The sequence below is a fragment of the Alligator mississippiensis genome, chromosome 4, assembly GCF_030867095.1.
Source record: "Alligator mississippiensis isolate rAllMis1 chromosome 4, rAllMis1, whole genome shotgun sequence".
Lineage (NCBI taxonomy): Eukaryota > Metazoa > Chordata > Crocodylia > Alligatoridae > Alligator > Alligator mississippiensis.
Genome location: NC_081827.1, coordinates 124,089,853 through 124,111,166, shown reverse-complemented (window position 1 = coordinate 124,111,166; position 21,314 = coordinate 124,089,853). Strand labels below are relative to the sequence as shown.

At 40.0% G+C, this 21,314-nt stretch overlaps 1 protein-coding gene across 2 annotated transcripts in view; it reads right to left on the bottom strand.

The window, feature by feature from the left end:
- Positions 1-21,314, bottom strand: part of PDE3A (phosphodiesterase 3A) — a 398,418-nt gene that overhangs the window by 42,153 nt on the left and 334,951 nt on the right. For both annotated transcript variants that reach the window (XM_014609546.3, XM_019489473.2), the window contains exons 5-9: positions 18,359-18,474; positions 14,439-14,658; positions 10,974-11,062; positions 9,239-9,408; positions 7,763-7,900 (exon numbers count right to left, since the gene is read on the bottom strand). In XM_014609546.3, coding sequence (XP_014465032.3) covers positions 7,763-7,900; positions 9,239-9,408; positions 10,974-11,062; positions 14,439-14,658; positions 18,359-18,474 — 733 coding nt within the window. The remainder of the gene's footprint in view (positions 1-7,762; positions 7,901-9,238; positions 9,409-10,973; positions 11,063-14,438; positions 14,659-18,358; positions 18,475-21,314) is intronic.

The following is a 21,314-nucleotide window of genomic DNA, read 5'->3' as shown; positions in this document are numbered from 1 at the left end:
CACCAAGTTTCAAGGAGATAGGTGCAGGGGTTTGGGGGAAACTGCACCTCAAGCTGCCATCAAGCAAAACTTGTAACATGGGTGACACTGTATGTGTTAAGGTGCAGCAGGGTGAAAGCTGCAGGCCTGCTAGCCCCTGCTGAGGCCACGAAGCCTGCCAGCTTTCAAGGACACAGGTGCAGGGGACATGGGTGCTTGTGGACTGTGTCTGTCTTGGGGCACAGGGGGGTGAAAACTGCAGGCCTGATGGATAGGCCGTAAGGCGGCCACGATGCCTGCCAGCTGTCAAGGAGATAGGTGCAGGGGGAGTCCGGGTTCTGGGTCCCTGCACCTCTAGCTGCTGACAGACAAAACTCGTGACGTGGGTGGGTGACACTGTGTGTGTGTGTTAAGGTGCGCCCTCATTCAACTGACACCAAGGCAGAAAGGAAGGAAGTTCAAACAATGCTGCCTTTTATGCAGTTTTCCCATCTCTCCCCCAGAGCACTGGGATTGGAAGGGACCTCAGAAAAGGATGACAGTCACTGACCAGCTACACATTCAATATGAGAGCACTCTTCCCCCCGCCCCCTTACTTTAGTTTCTGTTTCCCTGCAGGCAAGCCCAGCTTGAGCTTCAGAACTTGAAATGTGTCGAAAATTTTGAAATGTTTCAACTTGCCTCACTTTGTTTTGAGCCTGTTTCAAAGCTCTCTGTTTTGTTTCAATTTTGCTGTTTCGAGCTCGAAATGAGTCAAAACAGTGTCGAAACGAAACTGCCTGCAAAATTTCACACAGCTCTAATAGCCAGTGGATCCAGACATGGCACAAATAGGCCAAATCTTGTGAGGAGAATCAGTTATAGAATCATAGAAAATTAGGGTTGGAAGGGATCTCAGAAGGTCATCTAGTCCAACCCCCTGCTCAAAGCAGGACCACCCCCAACTAGATCATCCCAGCCAAGGCTTTGTCTAGCTGGATCATAAAAACCTCCAAGAATGGAGATTCCATAACCGCGCTGGGTAACATGTTCCAGTGCTTTACTACCTTCCTCATGATACATTTTTTCTTAATATCTAATCTAAACTTCTCTTGCTGTAACTTGAGACTACTGCTCTTTGTTCTGCCATCTGTTAACACTGAGAATAGTTTAGCTCTATCTTCTTTGAAACCCCCCATCAGGTAGTTGAAGGCTGCTATTAAATTCCCTCTGTCTTCTCTTCTCCAGAATAAATAAGCCAAATTCCCTCAGCTTCTCCTTAGGGGTCATGTGCCCCAGCTCCATAACCATTTTTGTTGCGCTCTACTGGGCTCTCTCCAATTTGTCTACATCCTTTTTGTAGCGTGGGCCCCAAACTGGACATAGTACTCTAGGTGTGGCCTCACCAGTGCTGAATAGAGGGGAATAATCACCTCTCTCAATCTACTGGCAACGCTTCTACTACTAATGCAGCCTAGTATGCTGTTAGCTTTTGCAACTTAGGCATACTTTTGGCTCATACTCAGCTTACTGTCCACTCTAACTCTCAGGTCCTTTTCTGCAGAGATGCTTCTTTGCTAATTGGTTCCCAGCCTGTACTGGTGCATGGGATATTTCTGTCCTAAGTGCAGTACTTTGCATTTGTCCTCACTGAACCTCATGAGAGTTCTTTAGGTCCAATTCTCCAATTTGTCTAGGTCTCTCTGAATCCTAGTCCTACCCTCCAGTGTATCTACTACTCCATCCAGATTCGTGTCATCTGCAAACTTGCTGAGGATGCACTCCATCTTCCAGGGTGTTGATGAAGATATTGAACAAAACCAGTTCCAGAACCAACCTCCACTTGATGCCAGCTGCCAACTGCACATCAAGCCATTAATTACTACCCTTTGAGTCTGATGTTCAAGCCAGTTTTCTATCCCTTTTATAGTCCCTCCATATAACCCATTCTTCCTTAGCTTGATTGTGAGAACGTTGTGGGAGTCAAGGTATAACAAGTGCATTGCTCTCCTCACATTCACAGAGCCAGTCATCTCACCAAAGAAGGCAATCATGTTGGCTTTGAAATACTTCCTGTTCCAATACCCTATGGGTCCTATGGCCTCTGAGTAGCAGCCTCAGGAAAGTTATACAGACAGTCTGTCATTGCTGGGTCCAAGGATTCCAATGATTAGAAAATGCGTACTGCCCTTTTATGTACGATATTTTGAGACTGCAAAGAAGCAACTCAGTGAATGTCTAGCACCTAACATAAGACTCAGACAGCAAATCAGGGCCCAGGCTTTAAAGCAAACCTCCTATGTAAAAGTGATGTGGTTATCTATTTTCAAGCAGAGCCAAGATCATTCATAAGTGTTTGTCTCTTCTATGCCCAGCGAGGCAGCAGCACACGGGTCAGCATCAGTGGCTTGGATGCTGCCAGAGGCAGCTGGGACAGCAGTGTAATGGTTGCTATTCTTGGTTCCCACTTTCTCCCCCCCTGCCCCCCCCACACACACTTAGTTATGCTACTGTGGAGAGCTAAACATTTGTGGCTCCAGGGAAACTTGATATTTCAAATCTTAGTAATAGATCACTGAACCATGGAAGGTGAGATGAAAATACAACAAGAAGGTAAAAACACTATGAGCCACTACTTAATGAACTGCAATTCATTTTCCTGACAGATGTCCCTTGGTAAAAAAAGGAACAGTAGAGCAATATTTATCTGCAGAAATGACTCTTATGGTTTCATACAGCTAATACGGGTCAAGTTATATTTTAACTCTGAATTTCCAGCACTGAAAAGGGCTTGAGTAGAAGCTTTCAAAATAATTCAAACTGGCAAAGGATGGAAGTGAATAGTGTCCATTTCCCAGTATTGGATTTAGAGAAAAACGGTCTGTTCTTTTAATTGTCAGGAAGGATAAATGTCCAAGCAAGGCATTTGATTATTGCAATAAGAGAGGAGCAAAAGAGACCTATTATTTATTTCTTTCCTGGAAATTGTGCTTTCTTGGAGGTCAGCTGAGCAGGAGGCTTTGGCAGGAGAACTCGAGCTAGTTAGTTACCTTTGACTTTCTTTTTTCAAAAGATTTCCTTCCATGCCAAGTGTCACCATGTTTCAGAAGTATGCATTACCTGATGGCCAGTCATTTCCTTACTTACTAAAAAATAAATTCTGTCAGCTTTGTATCTTTTGCCTGTGTTTGGGGTTGGAGAAGATCATCAACAAGGAATTATATATCTGTTCAGATATGTGTAACTTGGTTATGGATTGCACCCTACCATCATCATTGCTCTCTTGTTTTTGATGGCCTCGTTAGAAACAGTTTTGTGTGCTACAATTTAATCAAGCTTATTTCATTTCTTATTCTTAGGAGCAAACTAAAAATAATTCCAAGTTGCCATTTATTTGGCAAACAGTGTTGCTTCCCTCTCCCTTTCCACTGCTTTTTGTTGTTCTTTTTTATGCAGAAAGAAATGCTTAAATACTTCATTAATAAATCAAATGCTTCTGGCAGAGCTATTCAAACAAGAATAAATGCTTCCCCTGAACATAGTTTTAATGGAAATTCTTTTCAAAAGGAGACTCATTCACATGTGGTCCATCTTCTGGGCACTACATATTAAAGGTATATTAACAGTGACCGTCAGAGTAGTAACTGAGTAAACGTGAATGGGTTGCATCAGGGCTGCTCAATGGTGCCTTGCTAGCAGTACAGCACCCCCAAGGAATTAACCTGTGGCCCTGGGGTGCCCAGTCTGTGTGCTGTTTACCCTCTGGCTGCTGGTGCTGAGCTCCCATCCCTACTCCAGCATTTGCTTCTTATGCCCGCCCCTGGGGGCAGTGTGGAGCAGCCTGCAGGGCTCCAAGGGACCCAGGATCACTGGTGATGCTCAGCATGGGGGTACTAGTGCAACATGCTACCAGTGGTCATGCAGCTCACGTGGTGTGCAACTCTGTGGCCTGTGGCCTCTTGCTATTCAGAAGTGGCACAGCCCTTTGTTAGGTAGAGATGAAAACCCCACTGTTCATGTATAGGAACTCTGAAGTCTAAGCTCCCAAGATAATATTAAAACAAATAAGTGAGAGATGAGAATGCTAGTTATAGCAGAAGATATGAGAAACTGAGCAAACACTTACAGAAAGGTCTGGCCAACCAAGCAGCTGCTACAGCACTTTCTGCACATGGTCATGCTCAAGTTAGTTGAATTTCTGGCCATCATGAATTCCAGAGATTAGAAATTGCCACCAAACACCTTGACTTTGGACCTCAAAGTTTATATTCTGGATGACTTATAAAAAGGCATAATTTGACCAACAGCAGACCTTAGGTGGAGACTTCCCATACTTTCTTTTTTTATATTGTCTTTGCACAGATTTATATTGGTGATGATGATGGGATGGGAAATACTTTTTAAGCTGGCTGTGAAGGACTTCCCAGGGGCCTATTCATGCTTACAGAAATACAGGTTCTCTCAGTCTCGACAATCCAGATTTTCCTAGAATCTGAGTCCTAGCTATGAGTCCCACAATTTTAATTAATTTCAGGTTTAATAACAGTAGATAGGGAGACATTGCCAGTTCAAGCTATGTTTTTCTTTTCAAGCTCCTACAGGTGAGGCTATTAAAGGAGATGAAAGTGCAAATTAAGATGTTAGCTAGCCTTGTAGCTGGTTGTGAAGCAGCAGTCTCAATTTGAGAGCTCTGCTGTTCCATTCTCAAGCAAGATTTTTCTCTGAATGTCTTTCTATCACCCTGTTAGAGATTTGCCAGCAATGTATTAAAGTGTTTTTCACTGTACTTAGCAAGAATGATTTTTATGGCTGCAGTTGTGTGGGGTCTTTTTTATATAATGTCTAAATCAATTTAACATTACAAAAATAAGAAACAGACATCTCAAGCAGTTTTAAACATGCTAAGCCAGCATTTGCTTTCTAAACTGGGCACACTCCTGGAGGCACATGTCAAGTCCTCTTTGCTCTGTTTAATTCATTTCACATTGAGGCATACATAATTAATTCACCACTTTTATTTTCCTTCCTTTGTATCTTTGAAAAAGGAGAAAGAATTGCAGATGTAATGGTGGACAGTGGAGAATAAATCACTAATGCTTTTGATTTCTTTTGTTCAATCCATCTCCCTAAGAAAATTCTGTCTTTTAATCTCATGTTAGAACTTCTCCCAATCTTGGGTCACCCATTTACATTAATATAAATCATTGACATCCAAAATATTGAATGATGAAACTGCAAATAAAGATTTTTTTATAGCTTTCATTTTGGGTCTTTGGACATCATCATTAGGGCTGTGTGAAGCTTCAGGCGCTGATTCAATTTGGAGGAGATTTGGCCCGATTCAGTGGCTGAATCCCCAAATCCGAATTGAATTAGGGGACAAATTAAAAGGCCCAAATCAATTTGAAGCTCTCTGAATCAATTTGGAAAATATTTGTAAAGCTTTGGCGATATGGGCAGTCCCCACTGGCTGCAGCAGGGAGCTGGACCTGTACTCCATGCTGGCAAGTAGGGGGCGGGGGTGGGGGGGACTGAAGGAGGAGATTGGTACCATGGGAGGACCCTTGCCAGGCCCCATCTCCTGTCTGCTCCCTTAGCTCCCCGAGCACCACCTGACCCCTGCCCATTCTTCCAGCCCTGCCCATGGATGCCCACCCACCCCAGCTCCTGGTTGTTTAAAAAAAATGCCCCCACTCACTGGCTGCTGTGATCCCTGCTGCCCCCCTGCCTGGCAGGAGCTGGTAAGTTCGGGCTTTTATTTGTTTGTTTGTTTTTTAAGAGCCAGGAGCTGGGGTGGGAGGAGCAGCCATGTGGGGGGGGGCTGGGAGAGAGGGCAGGGGTCAGGGGGATTGTGACAGAGCCCCCCCACACAGTGTGGGGTAACGGGGGCAGTGGGGATCACCTCCTCCCTGGCCTGGCAGCAGCTGGTGACTGTGGGCTTTTTTTTTTTCTAAAGAGCTGGGGCCGGGCGGGGTGGGAGAGCAGGCGAGGGATGGGGCCTGTGCGATTTGAAGATTCGGCCGCAGCCAAATCTCCGAATCAGATTCGGCCGCAGCCAAATCTCCGAATCAGATTCAGCCGAATTTGTTTGGGACAGTGATTTGAACCACTGAATTGAATCACTGTCCCCTGAATCTGAAGTGAATACTAGATGGTTCGCACCGGCCTAATCATCATGTCCCATTACCTGGATTTTATCAGGAGACAATTTATTCATCAGATGGGTTAGGAAGTGCATAATGCAGCAACACCTTAGTGCGTTATCTAAAAAATGTGTACTTGTGCCCAAGTGACTCAATATTTGTGGTAGAAACTGGGGGAATAAAACAAAGTGGCAGCTGGGGAGACAGACTGATTGGGAAATGGGGACAGATGGGGAAAAAGTTGATGGGATGTAGTTAATTCCATATATTCCATATTAAGAATTACTAAAACACCCTATAGCAATACAAATGTATAACCAAGAGAGATTTTGGGGGGACTGATTTGTTGGGCCTTCCCTAGAGAACTTGTTTAGGCATAGTTAATAAATTAGTAATTTCTTGTTTTCACTGTATGTTCTTTATTTTTATATATAATTCCTACCATTGTTGCAAAAATGCCAAAAAAATAGAATCAAATCTATGTTCACGTCTGACATATTGCAGGGACTTCTAAATGTTCACTAATGTTCTTCTGGCCTTAGAAGACACCTGAAATATCCACATGCTTGTTAAATGGCAAAGTAGAATCTGAAGTTGCTAACTAGAAGGTAGCTCTCAGCATAAATCCAAATCTCTTACTGAATTCAAGTTGTAGGCTTGCTGGTTGTCTTTTGAATGATCTCCTTGTCACTTAATAATTATCAACTACCAAAGGGCCAAGATTTCATGTAACATTAATTAGCATTTGTTACAGTGAGGTCTGCATAGCACATTAACCTCTTTAATTTGTGTGTGTTAAGTTCCCTGCCTCTCAGTAGCCTCCTGCATGTCACTACACGTTGCCTTGTAAAAGAATACTCTATCAGGCAGAACCCAATTTGCTTCTTGAGGATTTGTCCTGAATAGAAATTTCATGTTCCTTTTTTTATGAGCCATAGTCCTTCTAACCAGAAAAAGTGGCTGATTAACTTCTGTGCCATCAAGAAGTGAACAACAGAGAAAAAAATTCAAACCAAGAAAGTGGTTGTTGAAGTGATGGCAGCCATACTGCATAAATAAAAGTTGCATAGTACCTTATTTTACTTATGGCAGCAAATAAAAAGTTGGCAGTTGAAAAGAAACCTTAGGAGGTTCTCCTCCTTTCTTTCAGATTTTTAATACATGGGGGTAGAAATTTTTTCTGGCAAAGTGCTGACTTTTAAAAGTAAGGTATCATAAAGGAAGCAGGATACCCCCTTCCCCCCATCAACCTTACTTTCTTGCATGGCAATATAAAACAGAACCATGCTGAAAAGTTTCTGGGTCACTTGCAGCAATCTTAAAATGATGGCAGTAACTCCTGCATTTGGGAAGCCCACAGTGTTAGATTCCCATAAATCCTCACTGAAGATACAGCAACCCAATATGTACATGCCTACTTTACTTTGAAAAAATAGGTTGTGACGGGGACAGAAAATTATCTTTTAATGGAAACATGTTCAAGCTATTTTTTTGAGTTGTGTGGAAAGATTTCATGATTCCTAAGGCTCAGTGACTTACAAGGGCCATGGGCCCACCCTATTGTTAAAGCTCAAGTTTTGTCCATATCTGTTTCTATATATACACACAGTATAAGGAGCCTGCACATGCAATCTGTCTATAAAAAGGAACACACTTCTTACCTGGCTGAGGATTCGACCACATTTCTTCCCTATTTTTTCCACCAAATCAAAGATTGGGAAGTTCCAACTGTTCAGTTGCTCCATTAGGGGATCCAAGTTGTCCATAACGAGAGGCTCTGGAGCAATAATAGGCTTGTCCTGCACCAAGAATCAGAAGAAATGGTGGATAATAAACTTAAGGAAAGTCTAACTAATACAATAAGAGTCTATAAATCTAAGGCCGAATTAACTTATGCAAATTAACTGGTGCAAGCAAATGCCTCTTTACTGAACTCACAACAAAGTTATACCCTGACTTTAGCCATCTTTCTTCACATTTTTTTAAAAACTAGAATTGATTGAGAATATTGAAAATGAAATATCAGGAACTGAATGTTAAAACTACATCAAGGTTACCTACCTTTCTTGTAAAACTTAGATCAACACAGGAAAAAAAAATCACTTTTTACTTCTCCCTCATGACCTGTTCTAAACTAACAGGACTAAGGCAACAAATTCCCAGCTAAAATTACAGCATGTAGATATGAGTAAGAAAGCACACTTTGATGATGGTTATAACAACAAAAACAAGCCAGCAGCAATAATAAATCTTTTTCCTGCCCTACTCAAGCAGACATGATAAAAAAAAAAACACATATCTTTTCTTCCCCCCTATCCCCACCACCCCCTAGTTATCTTCCCCTTTCCCCATCTATTCATTTTCATTCTCTCTCCACTCCTCACTTTCAAGTAATGGGTCAGAAAAACAAATATGCCAAACTACCTCAATTTCCTCCTCCTGGTATGTCCAACTGAAATGAAAAGGAATGGAAAAAGAGTCCCTGTCTCATGGGATTTTTGTTTTATTTGCATTGCATAAAGGGACTCTGAAAATCTGAATAGATATTCAAAGTGTTGCTTGTTCTCATTTATAGCCAAACCAACCAATTACAGCAGTTTTTAGAAGACAACTGTCAATATTTACCATGCAGTGGTATCCACATACTTAGAAGAAATCAGCAACTAATTTCATATAGCCCCTTTTAGCAAATGCATATGTTAACCAAGGTTATATGGTTACCCAGGTTGTTTAAAGTTTGATATGGCTAATCATAGATACAATGCATTAACAGTACACTCAAGATTATATCCATTCCTTACAATAAATTTTCTTTACAGATAACATTAACACATGGGCCAAAATTTTCAAAAATTAGCACTAAAGTTAGGCATGTAAAATTGATATTGAGGCATCAAAATAAGTGGCTTCATTATCAAAAGCGCTGAACACTCAATAGCTTCCACTAATTTCAATAGCTAGTTCATGCTTTTGAACATCAGACTGCTTATGAAGATGCATAAGTATGAAGTCTAGAGCCTAATTTAATGCAATTATGTATTAAGATCTTGGCCAAGTCTTTTAGACTGCTATATTCTTTTCTTAGTATCTCAAGGTTTAAGTTAACACAGTATGCAAGTATTACTTAAATAAGATACCTCAGGTGGCAATAAAGGGTGCAATATGATGGACTCAGGTGCATACGTCCTGCAGACAGAGCCCTTCTGTATCTGTTCTTTGGAGCAATCTGTCTCATCATCGTTTTGTACGATGTCACTGCTGTCACTGTTGTTGGTTTCATAGTCAGAGGTGGCTTGAGCTGGATCATCTATAATCACAACCCCCATTGCTTGTGAGAACAGTAAGAATTGTACTCTGTGACCCTCTGAGTCACACCAGCAGAATCTCTGACTCAACCATGCATATGCTGTTTAAGTAGGTTTGAAATGTATCCTGACGCTTTGTCCAGTGACATTAAAAAATGTACCCCAGCAGGGTGAGAAACTGGAACCAGAGTGAAGAGTGGACCATTATTAGGATGGGCCAGGTTAAGAAAGACAGATGGAGAAGAAGAAAGATGTAATACTTACTTTTTTTTCACTTTTAAACCGAGTTACTGTAGAGATTTTTTTTTCAAATCACCCTGGTTTTGTACTTTGTACTACAAATAGTGTATCTTTACTAGATATATTATACTATGCGTCTGAACCAAAACTCAGCCCTTAATGTGGCTCATACTGAGAGCCAGATTTTACATTTCTGAGGAGATAGAAAACCCATACACATTCTGCTTCTCAGCCAAAAGTTACATTTTGAGGTGTAAGTTACATGGAGGAATGTTAGCTATATTATATAAAGAAATATTAGATGCTTATAGCAAAAATTTGAAATGAAAGACTGTATTCAAATCCAGAAATGTTTTTTTCTGGATTAAAATGCATATTTAATGATTTCTAAGAGCCTGTTTTATCACAGCCAGAAGAACATCAGAATTAAATTAAATTCAGGACAGCAACTTCTATAGTTTGTGCCTTACTGGATTATTTACACTTTGAATTGGGTTAGCACAGAAAATAAAATGCTAACTAATGTACAGTTTCTAGTTGTCTTATACAGAATGGAGATCAATACACAATTGCCTTAGTGAGGCTTTTGTTATATTATCTGGATGATAAATTAGTATGTAATTACCAATGGTCACATAATCCTCTTCAGCAAAAACAATTCAGGGGAGGTGGTCAGGTGTCAGTGAAATTCAAGGCAATTAAACTTGTAGGATTTCTCTACATTGCTTGGTTTGGAAAGGGGGAATGAGGTTTGTATCTAACAGAACACTGGATCTCAGAGAAATCAGTCACGAGCACAGGGCAGCTTTGTCTGGCTCCCAGGATAGCTGCAGACATCACCTCCCATATATTAATCACTTGCTTGATGAAGATTTAATGGAGCTGGGCACTGCTAAGCCTGGAAACTGCCCTTAAAGAGGGATTTCCTGGTTTACGGTGCCAACCTGCTGTATCTTGTGCCTGTCAGGAGCCAAAAGTGGCTTAGGTTTTCATGACTTAAGTAACATTAATGATTCCACAGAAATCTCAAAGAATCCATGAGGGTGGAGGTAGTATGTTTCTACCCAGCCCCCTTTCATTTAAAGATCTCTGGACCCAAAGAGACTGATTAAGAAACCGACACCCCTTGGCATCCACTTCTGTCCCTGGCAAAGAGCGGGGGCTTAAGGAAATGGCTTTGGTTTGGTATTGATATAAAAAAGGAAGTATAAAAGTCATTCTTGTGGTCTCAAACACATACATTTTCTGTATAGAGACAGAAGCATCTATACACTCTGTCAACATCTCTTATATTTTAGAAGGAAGAACTATTTTGAGTCAGAATTACCTGTTCTGTTCACAGTGTGTGTTGTTGTTCCATCACCTTGATCCAGCGTCGCATCGCCAGAATCTCTCTGGTTATATGGTCTGCCACAACTGAAACAAGTACCAAAGAGCATGCCAAAAATCAAAGAATCATGTAATTGAGCAAGGAAAAGTCTTATGCTCTGCTGCTAAAACAGGATTATACTCTGCAAAATGATCTATTGCACTTTGCTCAGTCCTAGAACAGATTCACATGGATGCTCTGAAGTTTTGTTTCATGACAGTAATGCAAACAGCAGCCATAAAACTTGGCTTGACTGAATAAATCAGAGTTATTGCTGGTTTATGTTGCCAGACTGTTGCAAAGAAGCTGGAGCATAGACTAAATTTGATTAATTGGGGAGATTTTAAACAATTTTCCAAATCTATAGTATAAAAATGCAAGTTTAATATACAGCAAAATTACACTTTAAAAGTTAATTTAGAAAGAGCAAGAGGAAAATTTACCAGGAACCAGAGTAGTCCTAAGCGATTGAAGTCAAATGAATCTAAAATGGTTAGAGGATTTCTTCCTCCTGCCTTTTCCTAGAGATACACATATCTTTTTAAAGTAAAGTAAAAAGTATATCATTCCTTCAGTGACAATACACCAAGTACAGTAAGATGTTTTGCACAATTTGTCAGGGAAACAATTGGTGCCCAAATAATTAAACAAGTATGAGAGGAGAGGACAGGGTATGCTTCCTAATCCCTAAAGAGTGGAAAAAAGAAAAACAATGACACAGAGGCCTTTTCAGATATTAACCTCACATGATAATCTTTTAAGTGTCAGGATACAGATTATGATGAATCCCAACATTATAATCGGTATCATCATGCTGAAAAAACAGTATAAGTACTGAACTGTTACCAAACCCCTAAATGCTTTATTGAACTTGAGCTAGATTAAATCTACTGTATCTACCTTGTTTAGAAATTCAGAAATCTTAAAAATGAAATGTACCAAGGTAGTATGATGTACCCATGTTACATTGTGTCTCATTTTCCCTTACCTCAATGTCTTTAATTATCGTTTCCTTCAATATCTGTTCTTATTTAGGTCAGACTAATAGGATTTTAGTTTCTCAGATCACCTTCCTACTGCAATTGCTGATGTCATCAGTCAGTGACTTGCCTAAAACCACATTGAAACCTTGTGGCAGAGAATTCAACACATCTTTTGATCCTAGGCCAATTCCTAACTTCAGGGTCAATTTTCCTCCATTTATGCAGGGCAGAGGTCTATTTTTATTCAATAAAAATAACTTAAGGTAAGTTATTTTTACTGAGTAAAAATAGACCTCTGCCCTGCATAAATGAATGACTTTTACAGCAATGGAGATGTCCAATACTTTTTGCAGTGGAGATGGCTAATGAATGATTTTTACAGCAATGAAAATGTCCGATACTTTTTGCAAGCTTTTCCTGTCTTAGTTGCTTGCATAAGCACAACATGTTTAGCAGCTGAACAGCAGTCCTACACAATTACAAGGTTTATACTGGTTATTTATTGGCACAATTACAAGGTTTATACTGGTTATTTAACACAGAATCTGTGCTAGGAATCAACTTTTGCATGGATTCCACTGCACTGAAGAGGAACTGATTGAAATCCAAGCCCTGGTGGTTGAATAAGGTTAACCACAATAATTAGCAGCATGTTCTGCAGGTCCATGCACCTCACATGGGCGGTTGGCTCTGAAGAGATTTAAAAAAAAAATCTGGATCCATTTACATGCATAATGCAAGCACATATGTATTATTATACATAAACTCCAAAGTAAACACACATATATCTTTTAAATTTATAAACAAGGCCAAACCATCTGTTACCACAAATCCTTTTTTTCATTATTTCTTTTTTGTGGATGTTCCAAAACTTCATCAAAACAAACAAGCTATGAAGAGAAGCTTTGGCTGACGGTACGTCACTAGAGATTTCCCAACAGCAACAGTGAGAGAACAAGCATGTGTATGTATTGATCTTCCCACACCCCTTCTTGTCTCCTCCAAAATAATGCATTGTGTTTATATGCTACGTATGAATTAGTATCTTAAAAAAGTTAGAGAATTTGCAAAATTGATCAGTCCAATCAAAGAGTGCCAGTTTAAACTTGATTCAGCATCCCTCTGTATACAAGATCATGAAATTAATGGCAGCACTATAACACACAAAATTTTATTAGAAGACTCTTGTTCCATTCAGTTCACAGGATAGAAGGTGATCATTTAATGAACAGCTACCAAGTGTTTTATTTTACCTTCATTATTCTATGTGTGACTTTATCTACTTTTCAAACGCTGTTCTGGAACCAAAATTATTAAATTTCCTCACAGGCTTCTCTGCAATGTTTCACAAATACCCCTAGAATGCCAAGGCATCATGGGCAGATCTTAAATTTTGAAAAGTGAGAGCAGAAGGTGAGGTGCATCATCACATATGAAACAACACATCTTTTTTCCAGATTAAACCCCGCCCCCTAGAATATTTACTGGGCCAAGGGCTGTAATATTCAGTTTAAGATTAAAGCAAAACAAATATAACTTCACTGAAATGAATTAAAAACAATCTGTAGGACTGTGAAATAGGCACTTCATTTTCAAGAGCAGCTAACAGACAACAGAACTGCAAAACACAGGATAACTTGATTAGTGAAATATCAAGATCATTAAAAAGAAAAGAGTAATTAACATCTATGGAATGAAGAGTTTAGAAGGGATCAGGTAGATTATAATTAGCTATGAAGTCAATTGACTCTCAGCACTGATTGGAGTAGAAATGCTGCTGCTGCTGCTGCTGGCGGCAGGCAGTTGGTTTTAAACTTTGGGTGGACCAGGAATCAAAGGAGGTACAAGTATACTAGTGGACCCCGCCTGGGTCTGCCCTTGGAAGGCATTATCTCTATTTACATAATGCAGTACCTTGTACTATCAAAAAACAATACCCACTGAGGTATGATAAGATAGTATGACAGAAAAACCTATTCCCCAGGTTGCATTCAACTGTCTTTACCGTGAGGCCATTCCATATCTTCCTTGCCTTGTTCATTCTATCCCTTCTAATTTCCCCACCAAATTAAGCAGGGGCTCTATAGAAAGCAGCTTCCTGTAGAACTCTGACTCATCTCTGCAGCAGGTTCATCCTTAAAACTGAATCAGGTAGGCGATGTCCTCTGGAGAAAACAGGACATGATCATATATTTAAGGGTGGTATCGTAATGCTTATGCAGATAGCGGCCTAATTAAGATCATGGAAACTACTTCAGTTGAAGGATTTCTTACCTTCTTGAACACTGCTTTGTGCTTGTCCTTTCACAGTATATACAACCTTTAAAATATTTATCTGTTGTTCTTTCCTGCTCACCCCCAACTTGTTTATGAGATAGAATAATTTGCTTATGGGGAAAACCAAGCAGAGACTCTAATGTGTGTCCAGTTAGCATCTTACCTGCTGCAGATAACTGGGGGTGGTAAAGTCTGCTCTGAAAGGTTAGGTGCACTCTGCGTAGAAGTTAAAACCTTGTGTGGCCTCAGGCCTTCCTTTGTGTCGGTGTCAGTAGCGTCTGGAAATTGGACTGTAGAGGTTTTGCCTGTGGGACTGGTAGCTGGAGTCCCCTGGATAGGGGAATGGCATGGAGAGGTGAGAGGTGAAATATTTGGTGGGATACCTAGCAAAAAAAAGTTTTTTCAGTTAAAAAAGGGCAGAAACCATATTCATAAATTCAATGTATGCAGTAAGAATTATTTCTGAAATGCACAGGGTCCCACAAGACCATCAAAATAAAGACTAAATAGAAAGAGTCTTCATGGAGGGCCAAGTGGTCAGCTGGCAGAAACTGCTTTAACTTCATTATTTTCAACACTTACATCAGCTTCTGTCAGCTGAGAATTTGGTCCATAATTTTGCACTTTTGAACCACATTCTTCTCTTGATAATGACACTGTAGGCTGAAAACAAGATATCAGGTGAAGAATATGGGCCAAGGGAAGGCAAAATGGGACACTCAGTATAGCATCAGAATTCACTTTGGGAGACGTGGGCTTTCTCTTCCAGGCTGTCACTGCTTCACTGACCATGACTTAGTGTCACAGGCCGTGTGTAGATGAAATGAGGGGCGTGTGCACACAACACTTTAAAGCGGGCTAAATGATTTTGCACCACTTTAATGGTATCGGTATTTGCATGCCTCAGTGGCATATTGTGCATTAATTCCACCCACTGTAGGAAATTGGGCAGTGTAATGAGCCTTAAATGACTTGGGGCACAGCAAACTAAAACTCCTTCAAGTAGTTTTAGTTTGCTGCCTCTACAGCCGTGGAGGGAAGTACCAGGCTCCATGCGGCTTCATGGCTCTGCAGGAAGCCCTGCAGACAGTTTGGCAGCAGCCCAGGAAAAGCGGCGAGCCTGATCTTTCCTACCCCCAAAGCCTGCCTGCCTGAGCTGCACGGGGGCCTGGTGCAAAATCCATAGCTTCAATTTAGGGCCCCTGTTTCGTCTACACACACCCGTAGTAAATGAACCCTCTAGTTCTCTTCCAGTGTACAGAGCCCCATCAAGGAACCTCCTTTTCCTCCCTAAGGCTGGCTTTGTTTCCATCCCATGGCTATGTGCTATATTTAAAATGCTTATCAGTCCCTTATTTGCATGGGGTATTATATAGTCAGCAAGGATTTTGGATGTATACTTTACTTGATATTCTTCACCTCTACTAGAGAAATGAGTGTATGAGGCAATTTTTCACCAATCCAGATCTGATTTGGTAAATTTAAGGTGGAGCTTTTGTGGCTGTGAATTTGAATCTGTTCAGGGGTGGATGCAAAAGGGGTGTAGTGGGACAGTTGCACCTTCCTTTCTCCCCTTCTTCCCCCACCCTGCCCCCTTCTTCCTTGCAGATCACACTGAGGTATCAGGAGCTGGGGACAGTTTAAAAGACCCAAACCAATTCAGATAAGAGGGCAGGGAGCTGGATGTAGGGCTGTAGCCACCCCACAGTGCTGGTTGCTGCTCCCACACCGACCTGAACAAAATCCTGGATCTGCCCAAGGATCTGTTTACAGCTAGCTTTCTACTGCTAGTTATGAGCAGCTTTCACCTGAAATCGTTTGGAAATTTTAGAGAGTTGTATGAATAATTTGTTGAGGAAAGGAACCAAAACAGAAATTTAGTGGGTAAACGTACAAACTTCCTTTCAGGAATCCAATGTTTAATTATTTATTTTCAAAAGCATGAAAACGCATGCACGTGTGTGCATGTGCGTAATAACACATGCAACTTTGAACAACCAAATAAAAGAAGATAAACAATACTAAGGGGGAAATTTCATGCAAGTAAATCCATCTGTTTTGGCCCTATTTAAACTCCAGTGTAGCGGGAAAGAAATAAAACAGTGATACTAATATGACATGAGACTGCATATGAAAACACTTGTGGTTTCTTCAGAGGCCTTCCAAGAAAAAAAACATTGATAGGCTTGGGTTTTCAAATGATAATGCCATTACAGTATAATTAAAAATACATTTTCCAAATCTAATGTATACGTAAAAATAAATAGTCTCCAAGTGGGGATTACTGAACATGGATAAGAGATATAAGATTTAAGGATCTGATTAGTAATAATAATGAGGAAAGGTGATACCTATTCTTTGGATTGTTACATTAAAAAATATGTGTTAATTACCGATTCATGATTTTAAAAAGCTCCGAATACCAAGAGACTAAGCTTCAACATGAGAAGTTGAGTTGATATTGAAATTTTCTTGGAGAAACATCTACTAGAATTGCTAACAACTGAAGGGAACTCAAATGTTTTCTAGCTTATTCCCCTACTGGATGGAGATAACTTTTTAAGCATCTTGGAAGGCAGAAAAGATATAGCATTTAGCACTGATTAATGAGGCGGATTTAAGGACCTGACTTGCAGACTTGAAAAGAGGTTGTAAATGCCTACCAAATCAATAAGAGCTGTGAATGCTTGGTATCTCTGAAAATTAGATCACAGGTTTAATGTTGTTGGCCTTGGAAAAATGTATATGTCTTCTGGAAAATTATGATTAGCACTCTGTTGCTTTATTGGTCATAAACAAAGAAACAGATTTGTTATGATAATATTTTTCTACTTGTGCTTTAGTCTGTGACCAAATCCTAATCTACTTTAAGCAGTGCATATGGACATACACTGTCCACTCAGAACTCTCTTCAATGCTGAAATTCAGACACCTCAGAAACACCATAGCATCATACAGCAATCTTTAGGAAACTGTTTAGACTAGGTGAAGTGAAGGAGCATACTAAGTCAATGAGAAAGGGAATTTAGACCAGCACAATGCTGTCTGTAATTAACCTTTGGCCACAAAAACAAATGCCAAAAGGAAAAAAAAATTGCTCCATGTTAACTAAAACATAGTTAAAAAAAACTACACAGTGTATGTATATTATAACATTGAGTTCAGATATGTTCAACTATTATAAGCTTGACAGCTAAAGCGTTGCGAAACTCCCATTGACTTTGATGAGGCCAAGATTTCACCAGTTATCAGATGTTTGTTGGAAACTGAAAAAAACAGTATTTCCTATCAAATGGGGCTAATAGTGATGAAAAACCATGCAGGTGTGTTTTCATAATTGGTCTCTAATTGAGCTCTCTCAATTTCTGGGTACCAAAGATTAGGCCTGAAGATCAGGTTGACATTTATTTGGCCCCTGGGGTTTCCCTATTTCAGAAAAACAAGCCAGCAGGCTCAAGTTTATCTGAAGCCTGCTGATTTATGCAAGAAATGGCATTGTATTCTTCTTTATTGCATCTAACAGCATGGGTATACATTCCCTCATCTTCTAATATAACCAAAGAGAAAGCCATTCATAGATCACTTACAATTCTCCAAAACCCTTCTATTGCATTCATCACCAGTTAAGAAACTATCTTTCCTCATTGTTATTTTCTGGCTAAAACATTAGGTGACATTCCATTAATGACTCAAAATACTGACTGCGAACATCACATAATGCCACTTTTCACTATAAATTTAGAAAAACAAGTAAAGGATGGCTGTGTTTTTTGTTATTAAAGAGTCTGAAATGAGCTGAATCCTTTTACCTCCTGTTATAACTCCGGGCAGAATTTAACATGCAGTAATTGTTCCACCACTTCAATAGCCAAAAAGCCTTATCATATAAAACTAACACTCATATAAGCTATAGAATTTTGAAGCATTTTGTCTTTAACTGAGGGAAATAACTAAAGTCTCAATTATTGGAAAGTGAGTGAGAAGAAAGAATGTAGAGAGAGGAAAAACAGGTATATGCCAATATACTGCAGCTTTAGCTAAAAAGAACTCAACTAAAACCAAAAATCAGAAATAGCTGTTCACCTTGTCGGGTTTGCCTTTTGGAATTCAAATGGTTTGTAGCAGACATTGCATAGGAGGCTGAAAAGGATCTGCTTTTTGTGATGGTCATCAGAATTGAGCTGTTCCAAGGGTCAGTGCTGTAAAACAGAGCACAAGTAACTATTATTACACAAATATGATGCACTACTGATGTGAAGAAGTCTAAAATAAACAACATAAAATATATGTCCACATTAAGGCCCTTTTACATTGCAAGAGCAGAGCAAAAAGGGATTCTTAGAAGTATAAATCAGGTTACTTGGATTTTATGATGATTATTTGTAATGAGGGAGTGTCCAGAGTTTGAATGAATCATCCTGGGGAAAACTTGCAGTATTGCTATTTTTGTTTCATACCCACTCAATTCATTTAACATTTTAAAATAACCCGTTTAAAAGGTCATGGAGAAGATTATGGAATTCAGATAGGGGCTCAAAATGAAGCTCAAGTCACTTCCAGTATGGGAATCCATAGACTATTTCCCATGATAGGACTGAGGAGTACAAATATTACAGAGATGGTTGAAGGAGCTGTCACTGCTCAACTGCATTGTTTTTCTGTGGCCTTGATTACAATGGGCATGGACTATACTTTTTTCATGCTCCTTCTACCTATAGTTTGCCAAACTTAGTTGAGCAGGCTCAGTGCACAGGAGATGACCTTTTCCTTGAAAACGCTGAATAAATGTCAAATGTTCTCTCATTCAATCCATATCTCACTTGCCAAAACATTGTTTAAGCTAGACTTATCAGCCTCACTTTTCCCTTCTGTTGTACACAGTTTCTTCTCCTGTAAAGCAAAGATCTGAAAACAGTAGGCTGGGAAGCTTGACAGAGTGATTATATATTTGGTGGCCTTAAACTCAGGGAGAATTGATGGTCCATTTAGTTGGCTCATCATAAGGAATTACATAAGGGTAGAAAACTGCCAAAAGTAATATTTAATTGCTCCCCTCTGCCTCTCTTCAGATCCCCATCTTAGCAAGTTTACATTCTGTGCGAGAGACTGGAATCAACAATATCAATCAAAAGAGTCTTGTGAATCACAGAAAAAACAGTAGCTAGAAAAATATCCTCCCCATGGCTTTATTTTGTTTATATTCCATTTTCCTGGGCCACTTAGGGATAGATCTTCAAAGACAACTGATGAACAGTGCCTACTTTTCAGACACCTGGGTACTCAGTGGACTTCCCATGCCGAGTTAGGTGGAGTTAGGCTTCATATATAATGCTTGGGAATACAGAAGTACTTAAGAGCCATATGCACAAAAGTCAAAACACTGAGTGGGGCCTCACTTGAGCCATCTAGCAGGAAACATAGAGGTCAGGGGTGTGCTACTTATCTCACTATCCTAGGCACCTTAGTTTGGGCTTACCTCCAACAGGAGATCACAGTCCTGAACCCATTCTTGGAATTAGTCATCCTTTTCTCAAAAATGCAGCTGGAACAGGAGGAGCATTTGGCACGCTATTGCCGCCCTCCTTTTTTTGAATAGCTCCATAGGAAAATTCTGAGAAATTCCCTCCTAGGTCTGAGGGGATTTGAACCATGAGCTCCACCCTCATAGGACAGTACCCTAACAGGATGCTCCTCATACGAACTCAGGATATGAGATACTCTGAGGCAGGGTACTCACCCTCTGTTGTTGAAGCTATTTCACTTTGAATGGAATAATTAAATATTAATTGGGACAAAGAGACTGAGCATGAAATTATCCAAGTGCTGGGTACACAGAACTCTGTTCTAGTCCCTATTCAGGCCTTTCACATCCTGGGTGAATGATTTAACCAAAGAATTACTGGATGAAAAAAGAGGCAACCAACTCTACTACTGTTGTCTGCAGAGCCTAAGATTGGGTCCTGCAGATGAGATAATCTCCTAGTCGTGATGGGCATTAGGTGTAAAATAGCTCAGATACCTAAACAATATAAAGAATGAGGATTTCCTTGGGTGCCCAGAAGCAGACCGTAATGATCCATGAAATTTTAATGTCAGACAACTAGGCTCCAGGAGACTTTAGGTGGCAAGAAATTAATTTTGAACTTAAATTTGGGCATGCAGGTCCTGTTTAAGTCATTTTGTGGATCTCAAACTTGATTTTTAAGATGTTCTGAGACCTCCAGATATTTGAAAACATGAATTCTAGGCTAGACTCAGGACAGAATCACATTTTTCCCCATCACAGGTTTTATCACAATCATGGCCCTACAAATTAATTCTCTTTTGTAGCTGTGATGTTATTTATACATGTCTGTTCTGTTCGCAGCCTGGAAAATGGTTTGAAATTACACGAATCTTCAGCTATTGAAGGCATAAGGAAGTGCGTAAGCTTTACATATGCATAAACAAGGAGCTTAAGCTCTTTGTTATAGCTAGGTATAAAAACAAAATACTTGTAATAACTAGTCACCAAACCCTCCATAAAGTTGTATGGCTGACAAGGAGAGAAACAGTGAAAAAGGTAAAACTGGTCTGGGTTCAGGTGTCTCTACCAATCTACACCTCTGCCTTCAAATCCTCATGCAACACACACTACTCAATCCTATGTTTCTTAACTCTTCTTTTTGACATGAAAGGGCCTTTTTAGTGCCTGGAACAATTCTTCTTCTCTGCCACTCTGAGTTCAAACCATTTTTTGACCATGTCTTTCAGAATTAAAGTTCCTCCATGGCATACTCTGCTTCAACTTAAGCAACTGATCTTCTGTTGTTTGCAATACATTGGAATGACTTAGTTTTCTCACCAGGACAGACTTTACCTTATTGTAGGAACATAGGACCTTGAAAACATGTAGCGCTCTGAAAATGATATCATTGGATCCACTAAAACAAACCTTAGAATTCCTTGTTGTTATATAGTAGCATATAACTCAGAGGTGGGCAAAATATGGCCCACGGGCCAGATATGGCCTGCGGTGGGTCCCTTGATCCCGCCTAGC